General features: G+C 39.5%; 1 protein-coding gene and 1 long non-coding RNA gene across 4 annotated transcripts in view; one reads left to right on the forward strand and one right to left on the reverse strand.

Annotated features, from left to right (window-relative positions):
* The window catches only part of ppp1r9a (protein phosphatase 1, regulatory subunit 9A), a 132,191-nt gene that overhangs the window by 50,544 nt on the left and 56,283 nt on the right, over positions 1-25,364 (forward strand). For all 3 annotated transcript variants that reach the window (XM_061982518.2, XM_061982517.2, XM_061982519.2), the window contains exons 3-5: positions 14,099-14,231; positions 14,585-14,705; positions 21,426-21,530. In XM_061982518.2, the coding sequence (XP_061838502.2) occupies positions 14,099-14,231; positions 14,585-14,705; positions 21,426-21,530 (359 nt within the window). The remainder of the gene's footprint in view (positions 1-14,098; positions 14,232-14,584; positions 14,706-21,425; positions 21,531-25,364) is intronic.
* On the reverse strand, positions 19,701-24,444 carry LOC133620893 (uncharacterized). The gene is made up of 3 exons (XR_009817581.2): positions 24,205-24,444; positions 21,384-21,542; positions 19,701-21,283 (listed from the first exon to the last, which is right to left on the reverse strand). It is a non-coding gene; the product is annotated as an uncharacterized lncRNA (long non-coding RNA).

The following is a 25,364-nucleotide window of genomic DNA, read 5'->3' on the forward strand; positions in this document are numbered from 1 at the left end:
CTGTGCCTTTAAAAGACACGGGTTGGGTGATGGAGCACACCTCACATAATGGCGTCACAAACTAAAGCAAATATAATCTACTGTCGAACTGCGTGAAGCCATTAATCACTTTCTGTCTCTCTGCGGGTATTTCCTCCACTCTCATACAAACTCTGGAATTGCCAATCCTTCATTTGCTCATCATCCACACTGTTTCTGCATTTAGAACCTCCTCCACATTCCCTTTTCTGCTTTCCTATGGGAACTTCCTGCTCTTTGTGGCTGACATTTTCATTTTCATGCTAAGATGAGTCTTCAGCACATTTGCTTGGCACACAAGCATGTACACACACGCACCTGCAAGGAAGCCATCTAACACCCGCACACACAAACACCCGCATCATACCTTTTCTCACTGTTACTGCCAGCTGAATGGTTGGCATTCATTTTCTGCAAAGGCATGGAGGCACAAATGTCTGGGACAGCTGCAGTACTACAGAAATAAACCTCCATCTAAGAACTTAATTGGTTCTTCAACGTGGTTCGCCAACCAAAAAGTTGATATAGTAAAATGCTAAATAGTGCTCGCAAAATGCTCATTAGAGTTGATAAATCACACTGCGTGAGCTAAATAATTGTATTTACATTTTGTCCTCCCAGTATTGTGGCCGTTTTGCTAATCATCACATATATATATATGTATGTATATATATATATGTATATATATATATATATATATATATATATATATATATTAGGGCTGCAACAACTAATCGGTTAAATCGATTAAAATCGATTATAAAAATAGTTGGCGATTAATTTAGTCATCGATTCGTTGGATCTATGCTATGCGCATGCGCAGAGGCTACGTTTTTTTTTTTTTTAACCTTTATTTATAAACTGCAACATTTACAAACAGTTGAAAAACAATAATCAAAATAATAGGGGTGTAACGGTACGTGTATTTGTATCGAACCGTTTCGGTACGGGGGTTTCGTTTCGGTGCGGAAGTGTACCGAACGAGTTTCCACAAGGACATATTAAGTAGCGTACTGAACGTTGTGTAAACAATACTCAAAATGCCGGACATTTGAGGCATTTAAGAAACTCCGCCCGACAGCCCCGCAAAAGAGGACATGTCCGGTGAAAAGAGGACGTATGGTCAGTCTATACGTAGCCCGTTAGCTGCTAGCATGCTAGCAAAAGAGGACTAGCAGCGACCGGCTTCACCGGACGTGAAACCGATCGCTGCTAGCAGGCTAGGTCCTGACCATACGTCCTCTTTTCACCGGACATGTCCTCTTTTGCGGGGCTGTCGGGCGGTGTTTCTTAAATGCCTCAAATGTCCGGCATTTTGAGTTAGGGTTGCGTGTATTTTCAATGTACGTTCAGGGTTAAGAAGGTTAAAAACACAACAAATTGTGCAGCATTTGTGAGGGAGGGGCAGAGACAGAGAGAGCGAGAGAGTTTTGATAAACGTCAGGCTCTGCTTTTTATCGATACATTTATCACATTTAATTTTTTATTATCTATAGCAGGGGTGTCAAAAGTGTGCATTTTTGTAACATTTTCCTTGTTTTATTTGGCAAGTTGAAAGAACATAGAGCCAGTATGCTGTATTTGTTCAATAAAATACTGGAAAGGATAGAAATGTAGTTTGTCTCTTTTATCCGATTATTAATTGATTAATCGAAGTAATAATCGACAGATTAATCGATTATCAAATTAATCGTTAGTTGCAGCCCTAATATATATATATATATATATATATATATATATATATATATATATATATATATATATATATATATATTCATATATATATATATATATTCATGAAGCCTAAATCTGCTAATTTCACAAACACAATCCACTTTGCTCACAAGTTTAGTAGATCAGCTTTGCACATGTTTTAGTACATGTTATATCCGAGGATAAACCGACTGGACTGTGTGCTAACACGACTGTTGATCATCATTTACGACACTTCCAACAAGCGTGACTCAAACTGCTTTAGGGCACCACACGTCACTGTCGTAACACAGCACCACCAGCACATGGCATAGACCAGACCGTGGCAAATTAAGGCCCAGGGAGCCACATGCGGCCCGTTAATCTTTTCAATCTGGCCCGCCGGACATTCCCCCCAATTTTTTTTAGATCTTTAAGATGGAAACTGTAGCTGCCATTATGATGTGCAATGATGTATTCAAATGACTCTAAGTCTTGAACTATACAAAGTATTTCATTGGTTGGAATCTGCGCTTTTGCATTATATACTAGTTACTATGGTAATCTAATTAGTTACTATGGTAATCTACATCACAGCAGTTCAGACGAGGCACCAAGCAGTGTGGGTGGGGAGCGTTTCCACAGAGTGTTTCCAGAGCGGCCAGCCTGAAATGCGGGTGTCAGGGAAAAACACGGAAGGAGATTTTTACAACAAAGTTCTAAAGCTTAGTGATGTATCAGATTGTAGGTAGGTTTATTTTTTAGCCTTCGCTGTGTTTGTTGCACTTTTGTTGCGTTTCGCTTGATTGTAAAATATGTCGATCGAGAGGGGGTGTGACGTTCATATGTTGTCAATATTCAGTGTTTTATCGTTCATAATTAATATTGTAAACCCCAAATGTACATTTTGTGTGTCTCATTCAGTAAAAAAAAACCCTTGAAATTCTATTCCGTTTTTTTAAGGCAGTCTGTCCATAACGTTTTTAGCTTTCAATCAGACATTATTGTGAGGTTTTGAATTAGTGTTCCAAAAAATCAGGTATACCGGCCCCCAGACACATTTTTTTCTCAAAATTTAGCCCTTGAGTCAAAATAATTGCCCAGGCCTAGCATAGACTGTATGCTACATTCACTCCTGCCTTTAAAGGCACCACACTTCACTGTCGTAACACTCCAACACCAGCAAGTAGCATAATCTGTATGCTACAGTACACGCAAACATTTGGTAAATCAGGCCCCGAGACTCTAATCTGTCCTCAAATTTCGTCGCTAGTACACACGCTAACGTGTTTTAGTCCACCTCTAGACCTCTAAAAAAGGTAGCATCTTTTTCAGGGTTCTTGTGCAACTATGAGTAACCGCCAGAAGCCGTCAGTCTTCACCCAAACTAAGTTCAGCGTCTCAACAGAAACGGCCTCAACGTGATGATCAAGGGAACATTTATGGAGTGGTATTTTTACTTTCCATAATTGTATGGGTGGTGCATACCATCTTTTTTTATATCATGATGACCTTTTCCAAAATATATTTCAATCAAACTCACTGCAGTGCAATAGATTTGTTTGCTTGTGATCTTATCATGGAAAAGTAGGACTAAATAATTTTCAACACCCACATATTCATAACATTCCCTACAAATTCAAGTATCCCAAAAAAGTACAGTACTTTACTACACTGTTTTTCAACCACTGTGCCGCGGCACACTAGTGTGTCGTGAGATACAGTCTGGTGTGCCGTGGGAAATTATGTAATTTCACCTATTTGGGTTAAAAATATTTTTTGCAAACCAGTTTAGTTTAGTTTATTAAGGATCCCCATTAGTCTACACCGCAGTGGAGACTATTCTTCCTGGGGTCCAGGCAAAAAAACATCACACAATCACAAAAGAAAAGATTACAATGCAGTACCACATGATCAAATAATACAATGTTGTAATACAAAAATAGCAACAAAAAAGAACCAAAAAAAAGTAATAATAACTTCTAGTTTACATAATAATGTTCATACCAAAGATAAAAAGAGAAATATAAAATTAGATATATATATTTTTGCAAAAATAAAAGATCTTCTGTTTCTAGCCGATACTACATAAAAAATAACGTAAAATAACGCAGTAACGCATCATGTAGTAACGGTAACTGGGTTACTGAATATAAAAAATAACGCGTTAGATTAGTAGTTACCGCCGAAACTAACGGCGTTACAGTACGTTAGTCCCAACACTGCTAATGTTTAAAGCAAAAATAAACAAAAAGGGCCCTAAGAAAAGGCATTGAAGCTTAGTGAAGGCTATGCAGAACTAAACTAAAACTGAACCGGCGACAAAGTAAACAAAAACAGAATGCTGGACGACAGCAAAGACTTACTGTGGAGCAGAGACGGCGTCCACAAAGTACATCCAAACATGACATGACAATCAACAATGTCTTACGGGGCTTACGGACTGTATCCCTGCAGACTGTATTGATCTATATTGATATATAATGTGGGAACCAGAAATATTAATAACAGAAAGAAACAACCCTTTTGTGCAAATGAGTGTGAATGGGGGAGGGAGTTTTTTTTGGGTTGATGCACTAATTGTAAGTGTATCTTGTGTTTTTTATGTTGATTTAATAGATTTAAAAAAAAAAATATATATATTTTTATTTTTATTTTTTTAATTTCTTGTGCGGCCCGGTACCAATCGATCCACGGACCGGTACCGGGCCGTGGCCCGGTGGTTGGGGACCACTGCGTTATATGACGCATAATTAACCAACTGAGAACGTGCCTGGTATGTTAACGTAACATATTATCAAATAACTATAACATATAATAATAATAATAATAACTGGGATTTATATAGCGCTTTTCTAAGTACCCAAAGTCGCTTTACATGTAGAACCCATCATTCATTCACACCTGGTGGTGGTAAGCTACTTTCATAGCCACAGCTGCCCTGGGGTAGACTGACGGAAGCGTGGCTGCAATTTGCGCCAACGGCCCCTCCGACCACCACCTATCATTCATCATTCAATTCACCGGTGTGAGTGGCACCGGGGGCAAAGGGTGAAGTGTCCCGCCCAAGGACACAACGGCAGCGATTTTTTGGATGGTAAGAGGCGGGGAGCGAACCTGCAACCCTCAGGTTTCTGACACGGTTGCTCTACCCACTACGCCATGCCGCCCCATATAGAACATGCTAAACAATTTGTCACTCCTAATCGCTAAATCCAATGAAATCTTATACGTCTAGTCTCTTACGTGAATGAGCTAAATAATATTATTTGATATTTTACGGTAATGTGTTAATAATTTCACACATAAGTCGCTCCTGATTATAAGTCGCAAGAAAAAAACTGCGACTTATAGTCCGAAAAATACGGTAAATATTCTTGATTGCTAAAACAAAGCAGGTGTGGGGAATAGCGATAAAGGAAGATATGAAACTGCTACAGGAAAACACCAAATAAAGAGAAAAAGCCACCACAACAGGAGCGCAAGACAAGAACTAAAACACTACACACAGGAAAACAGCAAAAAACTCAAAAATAAGTCAGGGCGTGATGTGACAGGTCGGGACAGTACACCTACTTTGAGACAAGAGCTATATTGATGCATGCTTGGTTATGCTTTAAAGTCATATTCAACAATTGCGACAACGACTTTTTATTGTCAATATTGGCTGCTGAGTTTCATGTTTTAATGATTTCTGCTGGTGGTGTTCCTCCGCATTTTTTCAATGAAAATAATGTGTCTTGGCTCAAAAAAGGTTGAAAAACACTGCTTTACTAAACTCATGTTTTGGAGGACTATTTGTGTTGACTTTCCCTGAGGCTAGACAGCATTAGCTCAATAACTGTGTACTTGGCATGACATGATGGATGGACAAAACTACTTTCCCTTATTTTTGCTACTGCTTTACCCCAAATATGCTTTGGTGTGAGCGTCCTCCTGGTTTTATGGCTACAACACTGTGCCCTGATGTATTTATTTAGCATGAAATCCATTTCTGTCTATATATACACAGTACGTGTGTGTGTGTGTGTGTGTGTGTGTGTGTGTGTGTGTGTGTGTGTGTGTGTGTGTGTGTGTGTGTGTGTGTGTGTGTGTTAATAATGCAGGGCTGCTGATCACACTGAATGATTGATGACAGGAAGGTCATGGACAGAACTCGCAGGAGGAAAGAAGAGAAATAGAACCGCAGCAGCATAAAGTCGCATCACAACATTAATAACAATCATTCCTTTTGTGTGAGTTTTGCCAACCATAAAATATCCATCCATCCATTTTCTACCGCTTAAATATGTTACATCTTATTTTCACCAAGTTGGTAATAATTCATAAATATGTGATTTAAAAGGCAATCATTTAGCATACATGTAGAAGTAAGAATGTGACATCAGTGCAAGATGCCAGCTGTCCACGTCAACAAGCTGAGTGGCTCTCATATACACCAAGTAGCTCCTGCAATAACATTATACATCACAATATATTCATTACTATATAAATGATCATAGATTTAGCTGCTGACCTATGCAATACCATATTACATAATTTCCGGTTATGTTATTTAATCAAATATATTATTACTCTACTTTCTCATGTACTCACTCTCTGTTGTAACTTCTAGCCTTTTGTTCAAATGTAATAAACATGTATTCTTCTGTTGATTGGATACTTTACATGAGTCGTGGGCGATACTACGAAAGTGGATTAGGATCCAACAGGGGCATGATTGATCATACCCATACTTGCCAACCTTGAGACCTCCGATTTCAGGAGGTGGGGGGTGGGGGGCGTGGTCGGGGGTGGGGCGGGGGGCGTGTTGGGGGCGTGGTTAATATATATATATATATATATATATATGTATATAAGATATACTTGACTTTCAGTGAATTCTAGCTATATATATATATATATATATATATATATATATATATATATATATATATATATATATATATATATATATATATATATATATATATATATATATATACATATATATATATATTATTACATATATATATAAATAAATAAAAGAAATACTTGAATTTCAGTGTTCATTTATTTACACATATACACACACATAATACTCATTGTTGAGTTAAGGGTTGAATTGTCCATCCTTGTTCTATTCTCTGTCACTATTTCAGAACACACACATTATACAAATATACATTATAAAATCAATAAGAAAACGGGAGCTCTAATTTGGGAGTCTGAATTAGGATCAGAAGTTCCTATATAAACATTGCGCACTCACGTCGCCTTTTTGCATTGATTACTGCAGCTGTACACTGGATTCATTCACAAATACAAACTACAACTCACAAACACTTTAGAGTTAGGCTCCACCATCAGAATGTGTACTTAAACTTATAAAGATCACATGGATATTATTCAGTGAGTTGATTCACCAAAACTAACCTGTTATACAGGAGGAAAAAGCACACAGGACGTTTCAATTGTTCACAGACTGGTCAAGTCAAGACACTTCCGGTCTGCAGGTGATAGCATTCAATTGGGAAGAAACGCCCTACTGCCCCCTACTGACCAATGTGAATACTGATAAATGTGTAATGACAGCTCCGAAAACGAATTCAAACCACAAAATAAAATAAATAAATCAACACAAAAATGTGACACATTATGGGTGGGTCACATATGCATGTACAGTAGATGGCAGTATTGTCCTGTTTAAAAGTGTCACAACATTGCTGTTTACGGCAGACAAACTGCTTTACGGTAGACGAAAACTTGACTGCTGTTGTTGTGTGTTGTTATCGCAGGACTTTAATGAAACTGCCTAACAATAAACCCACATAAGAAACCAAGAACTCGCCCTCGATCATTAGTTGTTTATATTGTGGGAAAGCGGATGTGTGAAGAGGCTGTCAACACGTCACTCAGGTCCGCATGGAGCTGGAGGGGGCGTGGCCTCCAGCTCCGCCTGAATTTCGGGAGATTTTCGGGAGAAAATTTGTCCCCGGAGGTTTTCGGGAGAGGCGCTGAATTTCGGGAGTCTCCTGGAAAATCCGGGAGGGTTGGCAAGTATGATCATACCAACACTGACACTTCATATTTTCAGGATAATTGAATGAATAAACTTTTGATCCCAAATATAATCAGACAAAAACCGGGTACCAATATCAATTTAACATGAATATTTCCTACTATTGACTGATTTAAACTATTTAGTTTTTGCCATTAACGTCCTCCTGTGCCTATGGACTTGTTTTATGACTTTGTAAACTATAACAAAAATTACAAAAGGCAGTCAAAAATATTGATTATTTGAGCTAATTTAATTTCCTATGTCTTCTGTGTATTGAATTTATATCTATCTGCATTTCTCATGACATTATCTGTATGTAATATTGGCTGCATTCCTGATAGTGGTTTGTGTGCCATTATAGACCACAGCAAACGTAACCCAGCTTGCATAGATTGTTCTAAATCCATTCGAAGAAGACAGCCCGCCATTTCCTTTAACTTGAACACACATCTTTACCTTTGGCCATTCTAAGTCAGTAATTTAGAGGCGTTATCTCACCCCCTGAGAAGCCTGCGTTTTACTAATGTTTTCCAATGTTGTAAAAATGGGTAGAATAAATGTTGCATTTCAACATTTCTTTCAACGAAGATTTGTGTCAGCCTGCGACACACTATCATTTTGATAGTAGGCTAACATAGACACTTATATCATGTGTTGACTTCATTATATCACTTATAGAAGGCTTTTATTTTTTGCGGCTCCAGACAGATTTTTTTTGTATTTTTGGTCCAAAATGGCTCTTTCAAGATTTTGGGTAGCCGACATCTGATCAATACCAACCATATCCGATAACACTAAAGGTGTTATCGTTACTGTCGATATTTGTATTGCTCTGCCCACCTCAGTGAGAACGTTTGGATCGCCACTTTGTGGAGGTTTTCTGCACGCGTCGCACATATAAAGAACACTGTTAAGCACTGGTCTTGTGGAGGCAGATCTCCGTGCTCCCTCGCACACTGAATACATTTTCTTTCATGACCAACTGTATTTGATTAGCGAATAAATGCATGACATAAGACAGTGTTTTTCAACCTTTTTTTGAGCCAAGGCACATTTTTTTCATTAAAAAAATACGGAGGCACACCACCAGCAGAAAAGGTTAAAAAATGAAACTCCACCAGGTTGTCGTGCCTTATTTTGAGTTTGTTGTTGTTTTCTGTGTGTCGTGCTTTAGTTCCTGTCTTGCGCTGTTATTTTGGTGACCCTTCCTGTTTTGTTGGTGTTCTCCTGTAGCAGCTTCACGCCTTCCTATGAGTGCAATTGCCCTCACCTGCTTTGTTTTCGCAATCAAGACTATTTAAGTTGTGCGTACGCCATCCTTCTTCGTGGGGACATTGTTGATTGTCATGTCATGTACGGATGTGCTTTGTGGACGCCGTCTTTGCTCCACACGCTGTAAGTTTTTGCTGTCGTCCAGCATTCTGTTTTGGTTGACTTCGTAGCCAGTTCAGTTTTACTTTTGTTTTACATAGCCATCCCTATGCTTCAGTGCCTTTTCCTAGCGGCACTTGCCTTTTGTTAATTTTTGGTTTAAGCGTTACATACCTTTTTACCTGCATGCTGTCTCCCGCTGTGCTCTGCATATTGGGATCACGACAAACCATCCTTGATGCGTTCTGACTTCTACAAAGCAATGAACTACCTGCTGCCACCTACTGATATGGAGTATTACAAGATTACCCTGCCAAGCTCTACACAGCACAGGCACTAGACAACGGCACATTATTATGATTATTGATTTGCTAAAAAATATTTTTTGGACCAATTAGGTGAAGTTGCATAATTTCCCATGGCACACCAGACAATATCTCACGGCACACTAGTGTGCCGCGGCACAGTGGTTGAAAATCACTGACATAAGACACGCTCATGTGTCACTTTCTTTTGTTTTGCTTTCGATACGTACCCCAATAAAGTGGCAACACGGGTCTCTGGCGAAGCAGTTGTGTATCGTGTGTTGTGAAGCTTACAATGAAAGTTACGAGACATACGGCAACAGTTCCATTACAATTTGTTCATGAGCAAAGGCGAAACGGACGCACTAAATCCGCATTTGTGGCAAGCTGATACGATAAGCACACATACACGTTACGACACAAAAACCATAAGACTTGCAACAGGAGGGGTGGGGTGGGGGCTCTAGAGGCGGAGCTGCTGCCCTTCTGGTGCTGCTCCAGCCGACAGTTGGTACCTAAGGAGTAAAGCGGTGTTTTGGGAAACTATGGCCTTTCAAGACAGCAGGCATCTTTTGCGCAACATGGACGTAGCTCACAGAGGAAAAAGTGTTGCGGTCTTTAGTACTAACAATACTGACAAAAGCTGGTAGCTATGTCATTTTTGCAAGTTGGTATCAACTTGGTATCGAAGTGTTGAAGTGTTTTTGACAACCCTACAACTGCTACCACAGCTGCTGCAGTTACTTTACTCACAGCCCAGGCGTTCAAATTACAATATAAAAGTTATTTTGTCTCGAGAGATGGAACGATAAACGATAACAATGAGAACTGTTGTAAAATTCCCAATGGTTAGTATTATCGTTTTTAAATTGAAATGATCAAAAAACCGTGATTCATAACTGCACTTTGATATACTCACATACTGACTGGCACCAGCTCGCTAGCTTAAATGCTAATATGAAAACAAAAGCCAACATTTTTCCGATAAAACTTTGCTGTCTTAGTCTTTAAGATATTCAATTGTGTACGTTGAACCTACAAGCTCAGAGGAATACGAGACCAAGGTGTTTTTATGGTGTGTTCATGGACCGCTACACAGAGTAGGACGCCACAATGCCCAACACAAATAATAAATAATAGATTTTATTTATTACACACTTTTCATTTGAATAAATGTTAAAGTGCTATAATACAAATCAATGTTTAAAACAAAAAATTTGGCCATTGAAACCGATAAAATACTAAAACACTATCAGTGAAGTATAAGAAACACAAAAAAAGCAAAATAGTGGCTTTTTTAACAGTTTGTCTATTAATTTTAGTTATATAAATATACAAACCCCGTTTCCATACGAGTTGGGAAATTGTGTTAGATGTAAATATAAACAGAATACAATGATTTGCAAATCCTTTTCAACCCATATTCAATTGAATGCACTACAAAGACAAGATATTTGATGTTCAAACTCATAAACTTTTTTTTTGCAAATAATAATTAACTTAGAATTTCATGGCTGCAACACATGCCAAAGTAGTTGGGAAAGGGCATGTTCACCACTGTGTTACATGGCCTTTCCTTTTAACAACACTCAGTAAACGTTTGGGAACTAAGGAGACACATTTTTTAAGCTTCTCAGGTGGAATTCTTTCCCATTCCTGCTTGATGTACAGCTTAAGTTGTTCAACAGACCGGGGGTCTCCGTTGTGGTATTTTAGGCTTCATAATGCGCCACACATTTTCAATGGGAGACAGGTCTGGACTACAGGCAGGCCAGTCTAGTACCCGCACTCTTTTACTATAAAGCCACGTTGATGTAACACGTGGCTTGGCATTGTCTTGCTGAAATAAGCAGGGGCGTCCATGGTAACGTTGCTTGGATGGCAACATATGTTGCTCCAAAACCTGTATGTACCTTTCAGCATTAATGGCGCCTTCACAGATGTGTAAGTTACCCATGTCTTGGGCACTAATACACCCCTATACCATCACAGATGCTGGATTTTCAACTTTGCGCCTATAACAATCCGGATGGTTCTTTTCCTCTTTGGTCCAGAGGACACGACGTCCACAGTTTCCAAAAACAATTTGAAATGTGGACTCGTCAGACCACAGAACACTTTTCCACTTTGTATCAGTCCATCTTAGATGAGCTCAGACCCAGCGAAGCCGACTGGGTTTCTGGGTGTTGTTGATAAACGGTTTTCGCCTTGCATAGGAGAGTTTTAACTTGCACTTACAGATGTAGCGACCAACTGTAGTTACTGACAGTGGGTTTCTGAAGTGTTCCTGAGCCCATGTGGTGATATCCTTCACACTGATGTCGCTTGTTGATGCAGTACAGCCTGAGGGATCGAAGGTCACGGGCTTAGCTGCTTACGTGCAGTGATTTCTCCAAATTCTCTGAACCCTTTGATGATATTACGGACCGTAGATGGTGAAATCCCTAAATTCCTTGCAATAGCTGGTTGAGAAAGGTTTTTCTTAAACTGTTCAACAATTTTCTCACGCATTTGTTGACAAAGTGGTGACCCTCGCCCCATCTTTGTTTGTGAATGACTGAGCATTTCATGGAATCTACTTTTATACCCAATCATGGCACCCACCTGTTCCCAATTTGCCTGTTCACCTGTGGGATGTTCCAAATAAGTGTTTGATGAGCATTCCTCAACTTTATCAGTATTTATTGCCACCTTTCCCAACTTCTTTGTCACGTGTTGCTGGCATCAAATTCTAAAGTTAATGATTATTTGCAAAAAAAAAAAGGTTTATCAGTTTGAACATCAAATATGTTGTCTTTGTAGCATATTCAACTGAATATGGGTTGAAAATGATTTGCAAATCATTGTATTCCGTTTATATTTACATCTAACACAATTTCCCAACTCATATGGAAACGGGGTTTGTAACTTGGTTAAGATGTGTGTTTCAATGTGTGTGTCAGTACTTTTTGAGCACATTCAACAATAACCTACTCAGTGGCCTAGTGGTTAGAGTGTCCGCCCTGAGATCGGTAGGTTGTGAGTTCAAACCCCGGCCGAGTCATACCAAAGACTATAAAAAAATGGGACCCATTACCTCCCTGCTTGGCACTCAGCATCAAGGGTTGGAATTGGGGGTTAAATCACCAAAATGATTCCCGGGCGCGGCCACCGCTGCTGCCCACTGCTCCCCTCACCTCCCAGGGGGTGATCAAGGGTGATGGGTCAAATGCAGAGAATAATCTCGCCACACCTAGTGTGTGTGTGACAATCATTGGTACTTTAACTTTAATACCGTGATACTTTTGGTCACATTAACCTTGATATGACATTTTAATATTGTTGCATCCCTAATTGTACGATAGACATGTTTATGTTGTAGTACGATATACGTATATCGCTGTTTTGTTGTTGGCCCCGTGTGCAAATACTTTCACTCTCGTTCTTCATCCTCTCAGTGCATTTATTGAGCACCTGCGCTTGGCTTTTCGCACCACACATGTGACTAGAGTGCACTTGTTGGAGGCAGCTCGTCAAACTGCTCTCAGCAGCGCCCCTTACGTCCCCTGTGAAGTGACAGCGGACTTGCAGAGTAGAAAGAACCCTCCGAGGCTCAGAGGAAGTGGGGAGAATGTTTCTGTATCGTGTCAAGTAAATATGCTTATTGTGCATTTGTTGTCTTGGAAGTGGACATTTCTGTGTAGAATTGTAGATGTTTAAAGACGTGGCTTTTCGTGCAACAACTTATTGCAATTTGCATAACAAGGGCAGATGCAATTTAGTAACTGTACTGCATCATATTCAGAGCAGTTTCTATTGATCTGAATACAAGACGAGCCTGAAAATAAGATGACCAATCTTTTTCATGAGTAAAAGGAGCATATTTCTTGGCTGCTCTACAGTTGTTTAATCACTCCCCTTTATTACCCTAAATTGGGCATCATAACTCCTCCGTTTGACTCAAGTCATTAGTGGTTTAAATCGCCAGACCACAGATGTCCAACTCAAGGCTCAGCGCGCCACATCATGTCAAAAGCCTGGTAATAATATGCCTCAATAAAGTACTTTCTTTTCTTACTAATTGTATTCAGTCTTTCCATTTTGACAGAAAAAAATACATGTACTGCTTGGAATTGCAGCTTTTAAACATTGACCAATAATGCAAGAAATATTATTCCAAACATTTTTTGCTTGACTTATGATTTTAAAAAGTTATCCAAAAATGTATTCACTTTAAAAATGACAATATATTTTATGGTAAAAAACTGGCAACTCACTCGCTATTAGGGTTGCATTGTATCGTGATACACCCTAAATATTATGATAAAGTGTCAGTTTAGTGGCCAAAATCGTATTGTTAAAAAACAGTGGTATATTTTTTCCAGTTACAGTAATATGCTGTACATTTTACAGTAAAATTCTGGAAACTGAGCTGCCTTTTTTTTTTTTTTACCCTAAAATTGGCAAATATTTTCTTTACAGTAAATATATAATCAAATGCATAGAAAATTGTGCAATGATATGGTTTATATTAATATATCACATTCTGCAATGTGGCCCTTAATAAAAAGGAATTTAACAACCTATCTTTTTGAAGTTACATTTGAATCAAGATGCTGTTTTCATTGTCATCTGCCACACTCAAGCGTTATATAATGACAACTATCGGATATCTGTCTTACCTCTCCAGGTGTTCAACACCTACTCCAACGAGGATTACGACCGGCGTAACGAGGAGGTGGATCCCGTGGCCTCCTCGGCGGAATACGAGCTGGAAAAGAGGGTGGAAAAGCTGGAGCTCTTCCCAGTGGAGCTGGAAAAAGGTGGGAAGGAAAATGTGAATGTGCATCCCACTGGTCCCAATCAGCGTCAAGTGAGCTGTTGAGTTTCGTGCACTCCCACACATTTGCATTGATCTTCTCACACTTGTTTACCACTGGCACTTTCATTGTCCACTTGTGGCCCTGAATTAAAGTCCAGTGACTTGTGGCTTCTCACCTAACGTAACTCCAAGCGCCTATGCATAATAAAAAAACAGGAGTGAGTGAAGGTCAGCGTACGCTAAGTGGATGTCCCTTCCCTCCTTTTCACTATTTCGCTCCAACGGTCATCTTTTCGAGGTGGATGCGGCTGTCGACACACGCTTACATCGTATGCTCTGCATAACTTTGTTCAGATGACGACGGTTTGGGCATCAGTATCATCGGGATGGGCGTCGGTGCTGATGCGGGCCTGGAGAAGTTGGGCATCTTCGTCAAAACGGTCATTGAGGGCGGAGCTGCCGAGAGGGACGCCAGGTGAAGCTTTTTTCCTCTTGCCCTACCCACTGCATATTTATAATGTGAGCGGTTGTCTTTTCACACAGGTACACACTTCATGTCGTGCATCTTATTATGGCGTCAACAGTTACTAGTGTAGTGGTCCACATAGGGTGTAAACCAGGCCTGGGCAATTATTTTGACTCGGGGTGCCAAATTTATAGAGAAAAATGTGCCTGGGGGCCAATATATCTATTTTTAGGAACACCAAGACAAAACCTCACAATTATATCTGATTGTATGCTAAAAACGTTATGACAGACCACCTTAAAAAACGAAATGGAATTTTAAATCTTTTACTGAATTAGACACCCAGAATGTACATGAAAATAAAGAATGTGGGATTCACAATATTAACTATGAACGATAAAACACTGAACATTGACAACATATGAACGTCACACCCCCTCTCTATCGACATATTTTACAATCAAGCGAAACGCAACAAAAATGCAACAAACACAGCAAAATATGAATGCGAAGGGTAAAAAATAAACCCACTTACAATATATCACTAAGCATTAGAACTTTGTTGTAAAAATCTCCTTCCGCATCTGTCCCTGACACCCAGGCTGGCCGCTCTGGAAACACTCTGTGGAAACGCTCCCCACCCACACTGCTTGGTGCCTCGTCTGAGCTGCTGTGACTTAGATTACTATAGTAATTAGTATATCATGCAAACGCGCAGATTCCAACCTTTGAAATACTTTGTATAGTAAGACTTACGATAATTTAAAAACATCACTGCACATCATAATGGCAGCTACAGTTTCCATCTTAAAGATCTAAATAAATTATTTGGGAATATCCGGCGGGCCAGATTGAAAAGCTTAACAGACCGCATGCGGCCCCCCGGCCTTAATATGCCTAGGTCTGGTGTGAACATTTACCAAAACACTAGCTTAGCGGTTAGCTTAGCTATCAGCATGTCTGTTGCAGGCCTGCTCTCGATGTGTAACATGTTCAGCCTCTTCCTCCAATGATAATGTATTTGATAATGATACTTATAGTAGGGTATTGAGACATGTACTTTATTTGCCGTAATAGAGGTGATTATTGTTAGCTTAGGGGAGCGTCTCCACACTGTGTATAGAGACACATTAGCAGCCGGAGGACTAAAAATAAATATAGTGTTAGCCAGACAGGATTGGCGTTTGTGATCTGCAATAAAAGTCATTAATCGGCAATGGCAATCACATCGTTTTTGGCTGATCGTTCAGCATATCCCTAATTATAAACAATGCTTTACACCGTCTGTGGTAAAGTTTGACTGTAGCAGATGGTCCTGAGCATGGTCAAATCTATTATGTACAATCATTATCCTCACAATACAATAACTTGACGTTTCCTGTACGATCATCTTGCAACACCTATGAATAGTCTCATTCATTCAGGTCATTGTATTCTCAGGGCACTGAGTCGATTGAGTCTAGACTGTTGCCATTGTCTTAGAGCAGGGGTGTCAAACTCAAATACAGAGTGGGCCAAAATTTAAAACTGAACAAAGCCGCGGGCCAAGGTTGAATAAATTAACCTTTTAATAGGGACCCAAACAAGTTTTGCAATGAATATTGAAAAAGCAAGGCTTATATAACTTTATAGTGACATGCAAAATTGAGTTTAAAATAATAATAATAATTAAAAAATATCAATGGCATATCAAATAAAATAAAAAATAAAAAATAAAATTTTAATGCCTCTTTTCTATTAGCAGCCTTTCGGAGGTAAATATCAAAATAAACTTTTTCCACAGGCTAATAATACATTTGAAAATAAAATAACAATAATGAATGAATCAAACATTCAAGCCTTGAAGTAGCAAGAGAAAGTGCATGAATAAAACGTTAATTATTGCTCAGTTTGCTACACTGATTTGCTTTAACACTGAATATGGAACAAGCAACGCTTATATAACTTAATAGTGCAAAATCAACTTTCAAAAAACAAACGAAAAAACATCAATGGTATATTAAATAAAATTTAAATAAAAATTTGAATGCCTCTTTTCTATTTGCGGCCTTCTGAGGTAAATATCAACATTAACTTGGTGGGCGGGGGCGGGGTTTGGTGGTAGCGGTGGGTGTATATTGTAGCGTGCCGGAAGAGTTAGTGCTGCAAGGGGTTCTAGGTATTTGTTCTGTTGTGTTACGGTGCGGATGTTCTCCCGAAATGTGTTTGTCATTCTTGTTTGGTGTGGGTACACAGTGTGGTGCATATTTGTAACAGTGTTAAAGTTGTTTATACGGCCACCCTCAGTGTGACCTGTATGGCTGTTGATCAAGTATGCTTTGCATTCGTGTGTGTGTGTGTGTGTGTGTGTGTGTGTGTGTGTGTGTGTGTAAGAGCCGCATATAGTATGTGACTGGGCCGGCACGCTGTTTGTATGGAGGAAAAGCGGACGTGATGACAGGTTGTAGAGGACGCTGAAGGCAGTGCCTTTAAGGCACACCCCCAATTATGTTGTCCGGGTGGAAGTCGGGAGATTTTCGGGAGAGGCACTGAAATCCGGGAGACACCCGGGAAAATCGGGAGGGTTGGCAAATATGAGTATTAGCGGTGAATGCGGTGTTACAGCGGCACCGTCGCTGTATAATACCGACAGGCCAGCTCTAATGTTAATTTGATATTGCCTCAAGGGCCAAATGAAATTACACGGCGGGCCAAATTTGGCCCGCGGGCCAGAGTTTGACACCCATGTCTTAGAGGATGTTTCGCCCCTCAGCCGAGAAGCATTTAACGCTCACAGACTTTCATAAAACAGCTTTAGTCTGAGAGCCTTGTGTACTTATCCCCAAATGCCAAAAAAAAGGTTACAAAAAATCGTGAAGCAAAAACAACTTTCGCTGCTCAGATGGGAGGTGAAAAGTGTTCGAAGACAACAGTCCAGATTAGATTAATTAAATTCCCTGAGAATGTAAAAAGACTACACTGTACCACAGGGTTATTCGATTACATCATGAAGAGGGCCGCAGTTTCAAGAGCCCAAGGGCTCAGGGGCCGCAGGTTATATTCCTTACTTGATTACAAAGTAAACGCGTCGGCTTTCACACTGCACTGCCAATAAATTAATTATTCTGCTGTCGCTACTCATTTCCAGCGTATGCAGATAGTTAACAGCATGAAGAAACAGATGCTCCAGTTTTTTTTCCGAGAATTGATGTTCCTTCTTTTGAATTATTTTCCTTTTGTCAGTTTTATTTCTTTACACTCCATCTAGGTTTGTAAGACTGAAAATGTAAACATGACAAGTATTAAGTCCATTGTGTATTTTACATAAACACAATAGGTTTTGTCTTTATACATTCACACAGTAAACTACAAATGTTTACACATAGAGAAATTACACATTTACCCGCCAAACATTGCACACAACATATGTGGCTCAACACAATCAAACCTAAGGTGTAGCGTTATCGCTCTCTACTGGTCAAATTCAGCGCTACATTTGATAAACAAGCTTTGCTTGCCAGAGAGTCACTCAAACAACACAACCACACTAAATAAATCACAAAGTCAGCCATTTCAATACAGAACAAACTAAATATCTTTATGCACAATATCTACTAACAAATGTTTGACCAAGTTTCACGATGAAGCCTTCTACCGTCGTTGCTGTTTTTCTGGATCAATGTGTCCGTCGCTGAAAAGATCCGACAGGAAACAATGACTCCAGCAATTGCACGGAGCAGAACATTTAAACTTTGCTGTCCAGTCAATGTTTAAAAATCTGATTTTTGTCTTTTTTTATTAAGTTTGAATGAGTAGTCTTCTTCTCCTCACCCCACTGCTGCTTCACTGTGACACATATGCCTTGCTGTTGCCCCCTGTGGGCTAGCGGGAGTACTGCATACATAATCAACCCAAGTTTAAATGGTTTCATCAAGCCTTTTTGGGTGATGTTTGGCAGGCCAAATGAAAAGCTTTGTGCTATATTCGGTTTCTTCTTAACTCACTCCAAAAGAAAAATGTTGCATCAATTGCTTCCATCCCATCCATTTTCTACCGCTTGTCCCTTTCGGGGTCGTGGGGGGGGGGGGGGGGGGGGGGGCTGGAGCATTGCTTTTCCAGTTAAAAACATGAAAAGCAAGAAGGCTGTGTTTGACGAATAAAACACTTGTAAAAGCTATTTTGTTGCTGTTGTAGCTCAGTACCTCTCCGTCAGCTGTTCTGTCTTCTGCTGAGTCGGGGTGACTGTAATGGTCTGAGGTCCACCATGGCAGGCAGACAGATCGAGGGCTCAAGTGATGACCCACAGCAGACTACCAGCGGGTCTTTGGCCGCCACTTTATCCTAACGTAGCATCTTGGGAATGTTTATGCCAGAAGCGTCTGCAGTGGATGATTGACACACAAGCAGCTAAAGTGGTTGACATGTGACAAGTCGTGTCACCAGTTCAATTCTTACTTTCACATACAAAAAGGCACGGTGATCATTTACCAGTTTCATCCCCCTGCATGTAAGCTGTTTAAAAAGATGGTTCACTAACAAGCAGTCGATTAGTCCGTCTCCCATGATGCTCGGCATTATTTTTGTTAGGTTTCTCTATGGACACCTATTGACAAACAAGCTCGGTTTTCCTTTTGTAGTTGGAAATTCAAGCACAGATTTATTTTTAACTATTGTTTGCCTTGAATTGTGTGAACATTTTGATTATAAAAAATAGATATCCTCTAAATATATTAATTAGATTATTTCAAAATGAGATGAATTCCACACCATGTGACTGGTGGAGAACTTTGTCACATGGTGTGGAAAGAACCACCTCCAACTTAATGTGACGAAGACCAAGGAGCTGGTTGTGGACCTGGGAAGGAGGAGGAGTACTCTGGCGACCCCTGTTTCCATCAGGGGGGTCGATGTGGGCATGGTTGAGGATTATAAATACCTCGGTGTACACATGGACAACAAGTTGAATGGGTCAAAAGACGCGGAGGCACTCTACAATAAGGGACAGAGCCGCCTCTACTTCCTCAGGAGGTTAGGATCCTTCAACGTCTGTACAAAGATGTTGAAGATGTTCTACGAGTCGGTGGTGGCTAAGCAATACAGATAGCCGTATCATTTGTCCAGAATCTTAACGATCCTCCTGAGGGATGAGAATTGATAAGATTTTTCTTGCTCCAATTCTACTTTTGATTCTGCTTAATGATTCGGTTCTCCATCGGTTCTCTTACCAATTGTCATTTGCATGAAAAGCGTAACAAACAAGTTGATTAGCGTTAACCTTGTTTGGTTTGAAGGTACAAACTCAACAGTGTGGCGGACAACCCCCCATGGGGTGCCAGGGTCTTTTTGAAAATAACTCAAATATAAGAACAACATGAATAGTCTACTGTAGAAGTGATCAAAATATTACATCAAATGATTATTTCAAAAGTAAAAGTATGCCAGCTAGTAAACAAATATGAGCAAGTCAAGTCCAATAAAAGTTTGCTTGTGCATTTCTGCAACCATCAGCTATAAATATTTTAAGAAGGGACTAAAAACCCACATTTTTAGCACAGCTTTTATCTAATTTCTCTGCCTTCTTGTTTTTAAATGCACTGCTTGCTTATCTGTTTTTTATGCAGTGCTTTCATGCTTTTATTTCTTTTTTTTATCTACGTTGTGTGTCATGATTTCATTTATTATTTTAATTTTTTTATTATATATTCTTCCTTTCTATTCTTTCATTTTTATACTTTGTAGCACTTTGAGATTTTAACAAATGTAAAGTGCGTTACAAATGCAATTCATTATTATTATTATTATTATAAACATGAACTATCATTTTGCAGAAAAATAAGCTTATCACTTTTTTTCAGGAAGGATATGAGATTTTTCTGACTAATTAGGGTGTCTGCGCTTTGTCGAAGACTTCTCTGACAGAAGGAGCATGTTGGCTGTTTGGTGACGATTTGCATGATAAGTATGATTTCATGTTTACAGTTATTAAAGCGGCTTTTACACAGAGGTGCTAACACCACAGGCAGTGCTAGTTAGTTAGTTATTAACAGCAAACGACGTGATGACATTGCTGCTGGCGGAGAGTCACATCCGGCTTGGACGGAATCGAAAAGGCGTCTTTCACTCAAGTTTTCACATTCTCTGTGTGATAAGGTTTTGGCTAGCATTTCCTCTCTTGGATGAAATATCTACTTTGCAAGCATTGCAAGTTGTCTTGTTGTCATCCTTTCTCGTCAATCTCTCTCCAACTTGTGTGCTGCTTTGGCGCCGTGCATGGCGACGTTACAAAACTGGCACATGATTCCAAGGAAACAAAACAGAGGGAACCAGATTTCCATTCCCTAGTCCTCCTACGTCGACCTAATTAAGAACTGCTACTAAAAAACACGTATACATCCCTACTGTAAAGAAATGTCAACACTTGGTAATGATCTTTGTGTGTATACTTGACGATTCAAATGCATGTTACTCACAATTCTGTTGTTGCTAGGAATAGTGGTGTTCATCTAGTCTGTCCAGGGTGGAGAAGAAATGCCAGCTGTGTTGTGGCTCGGTGTCCTTGTTAGACCTCCATGCGCCTCATTTCCTCTGTCTCCGAGTTTCAAAGAAGTCTGGAGCCGTCAGAGGAAATTGTCGGCGTCAGTTTATAGAAAATCCTGAAAATAATTGGCCAAGTTTTTCCTTCCTCCACTTGTCATGTATGACATTTACTTTGGATCAGCTGCTTCAGTGATTTTGATGTCCATGTGTTAGGATCAGAGTGAACGACCAGATAGTGGAGGTGGATGGCACCAGCCTGGTGGGAGTCACGCAGAGTTTTGCCGCCTCCGTCCTGAGGAACACGTCAGGAGTTGTGAGGTAAGATGCATTCTGTCCAAAGTGGAGGAAGAAGTGTCATAGTGAGCCATCTTTGGGTTCTAAAAGTAGTCTTTGGCCTTGTTAACAATGCAGGCCAACTCCTAGTTTTTTTTGCCCATATGTGGTGGTTTGAACGATCACATGTTGGACTGTCAATGCACCGTAACAATATTATTTGAAAGGGGCAAAGGAATGTAGTAACGTTGTCGTATTGTCCAAATAATGTAATATTTATATGTCTTTATTTTCTTGAGTAATGCAATAGTTACCGAACAGAAGTAGTTCTAATGAACAATATTTAAATTGGCACACATACAAGCTGATTTCAATATATTACTGGCACATTAAATGTGTTTTAATTTGTGGTAATACAAATTATATCATATCACGTATTGGCATAGTGGTATATGGCTGCGTAAGATCCTAGTATTTGCACTCTGTTCCACTGTTAGAAACTCCCAAAGTCTAAATGTACTGAAAATAGATGAATGTAATCATTTCCTAAATTCATAATACGATTTTATCTCACAAAATAATGTGCTGCACTCCATATTTTTTGGTCTTTTGTCTTAAAAAATACTTTATTGCTTGGCCACAGGCAAAGTGCCATCATTCAATTAAAAAATCATTCAATACTTCAATAACCCATCACATTAAAACTGCATGTACAAACCCCGTTTCCATATGAGTTGGGAAATTGTGTTAGATGTAAATATAAACGGAATACAATGATTTGCAAATCATTTTCAACCCATATTCAGTTGAATATGCTACAAAGACAACATATTTGATGTTCAAACTGATGAACATTTTTTTTTTTTTTTTGCAAATAATCATTAACTTTAGAATTTGATGCTAGCAACACGTGACAAAGAAGTTGGGAAAGGTGGCAAAAAATACTGATAAAGTTGAGGAATGCTCATCAAACACTTATTTGGAACATCCCACAGGTGAACAGGCAAATTAGGAACAGGTGGGTGCCATGATTGGGTATAAAAGTAGATTCCATGAAATGCTCAGTCATTCACAAACAAGGATGGGGCGAGGGTCACCAGTTTGTCAACAAATGCGTGAGCAAATTGTTGAACAGTTTAAGAAAAACCTTTCTCAACCAGCTATTGCAAGGAATTTAGGCATTTCACCATCTACAGTCCGTAATATCATCAAAGGGTTCAAAGAATCTGGAGAAATCACTGCACGTAAGCAGCTAAGCCCGTGACCTTCGATCCTTCAGGCTGTACTGCATCAACAAGCGACATCAGTGTGTAAAGGATATCACCACATGGGCTCAGTAACACTTCAGAAACCCACTGTCAGTAACTACAGTTGGTCGCTACATCTGTAAGTGCAAGTAAAAACTCTGCTATGCAAGGCGAAAAACGTTTATCAACAACACCCAGAAACGCCGTCGGCTTCGCTGGGCCTGAGCTCATCTAAGATGGACTGATACAAAGTGGAAAAGTGTTCTGTGGTCTGACGAGTCCACATTTCAAATTGTTTTTGGAAACTGTGGACGTCGTGTCCTCTGGACCAAAGAGGAAAAGAACCATCCGGATTGTTATTGGGGCAAAGTTGAAAATGCAGCATCTGTGATGGTATGGGGGTGTATTAGTGCCCAAGACATGGGTAACTTACACATCTGTGAAGGCGCCATTAATGCTGAAAGGTACATACAGGTTTTGGAGCAACATATGTTGCCATCCAAGCAACGTTACCATGGACGCCCCTGCTTATTTCAGCAAGACAATGCCAAGCCACGTGTTACATCAACGTAGCTTCATAGTAAAAGAGTGCGGGTACTAGACTGGCCTGCCTGTAGTCCAGACCTGTCTCCCATTGAAAATGTGTGGCGCATTATGAAGCCTAAAATACCACAACGGAGACCCCCGGACTGTTGAACAACTTAAGCTGTACATCAAGCAAGAATGGAAAAGAATTCCACCTGAGAAGCTTAAAAAATGTGTCTCCTCAGTTCCCAAACGTTTACTGAGTGTTGTTAAAAGGAAAGGCCATGTAACACAGTGGTGAACATGCCCTTTCCCAACTACTTTGGCACGTGTTGCAGCCATGAAATTCTAAGTTAATTATTATTTGCAAAAAAAAATAAAGTTTATGAGTTTGAACATCAAATATTTTGTCTTTGTAGTGCATTCAATTGAATATGGGTTGAAAAGGATTTGCAAATCATTGTATTCCGTTTATATTTACATCTAACACAATTTCCCAACTCATATGGAAACGGGGTTTGTACAATATAACTACATTAACAAATAAAAATATACAATACATCCATAACTACAGTTATGCTTATACATTGTGAAATATATGTAAATGCGTGCTTCTTCCCTGGTGACACCATCGAGCGGGTCTGACAAACTGTGTGAGCTCTACGCATGGTCATAGAATATTTCTATAAATACCAACATTAGGCTTGTGCTGTACATTTCACAACTTTTTGTGCAGTGACCTTTATAAATGATGGTCAGCCAAAGAATAAGTGGACGCAGCACGAGGGATCATTAGGGTTGGCACAAAGCCAATGGTATTAATAATTGGCATTGTCATTTTCATTTGGTAGCATCCTAATATTTAGCGAGTAATCAGAAGCCTCTAGATACAAAAAAGCGATAAATCTAGTGGAGACTTTCCGTGACTTTGAAATACAAGCACGTACTTCGGAGAAGCGAAAGAAGATGGATGGATGGTTCTGCTCTTCTCAACGAGCAGCGGGTCCTGCTGTGGATGCCTCCCCCACCTCAAAGCACTGGAACGTGATAGATATGACAAGGGTCAAACATCTCTTTAATCGCCAAAACCAAACAGGCCATTCAACATCAGATATCTTCTTAGGCCACACCCACAGAGCCAGGACCTGATCACGGCCTCACAGACAGTCGAAAATAACAGACAGCAATCGTGGTGACATTTTTTTTTAAAAGCGTAAGAAAAAGGTTTGTAGTTCCTAAATATTAGTTTTGCTTATCATGTTTTTCACTCACTTTTTGCAAAGGTGTCATGGCGAACTCTGCAACTTTAACAATGACATCAATTGTAACCCTCCGCTCATTTAAGCTAAGTATATACCATTTTCATTATGTATTGTTTTTCTCCTAGAATCAACAGACCTCTTTCCACCCTCGTCCATCATCTCACCCACTTACTGCTCCTCTTGGAGCTTTTATGGCCAGCTGTCCTACATTCGACATTTGATCTATATTTAAGCTTTCACATCCATCTAAAGAGACACTGTTTCCCAGACTTCAACATGTTTGATACTCAACAAATATTCGGTGCTGTTCCACACTACTGCAAACTAAAACCACAACTACAGAAATTCAATTAATACCCTTTATATATATATATATATATATATATATGTATATATATATATATATATATATATATATATATATATATATAAGTATATGTGTATATATTTATATGTATATACATGTATCAATCAATCAATTCCTTTATTGTCATTGTTATAATGACAATTAAGTCATACATGTCAACGAGATTTTGTTTGAGCTTTGTCTAGCGGCATAGAAACTGCATTGAAGTGCAGGTTGACCATAGTCTCTGTAGCTATTGTTGTGACCGCTCAGTGTAGAAAAAACTAATATTTTAGAGACAAAGTGTGTTTTCCAGGTCAGCTCCTTGTCAATCCTCCTCTGGCCCGTTTGACTTGATATTTTCCTCTCTCCAAATTCTTTGCTGACCCTCAGTTGTTCCTTGGCATGTAGATCAAATGATGAAAGTGGCCTTTCTCTTGGAGCGTAACGCCACGCCTGCATTGCCTTCACATTACAACTACACAGATGGGACACAAGC

The sequence above is a fragment of the Nerophis lumbriciformis genome, linkage group LG21, assembly GCF_033978685.3.
Source record: "Nerophis lumbriciformis linkage group LG21, RoL_Nlum_v2.1, whole genome shotgun sequence".
NCBI lineage: Eukaryota > Metazoa > Chordata > Actinopteri > Syngnathiformes > Syngnathidae > Nerophis > Nerophis lumbriciformis.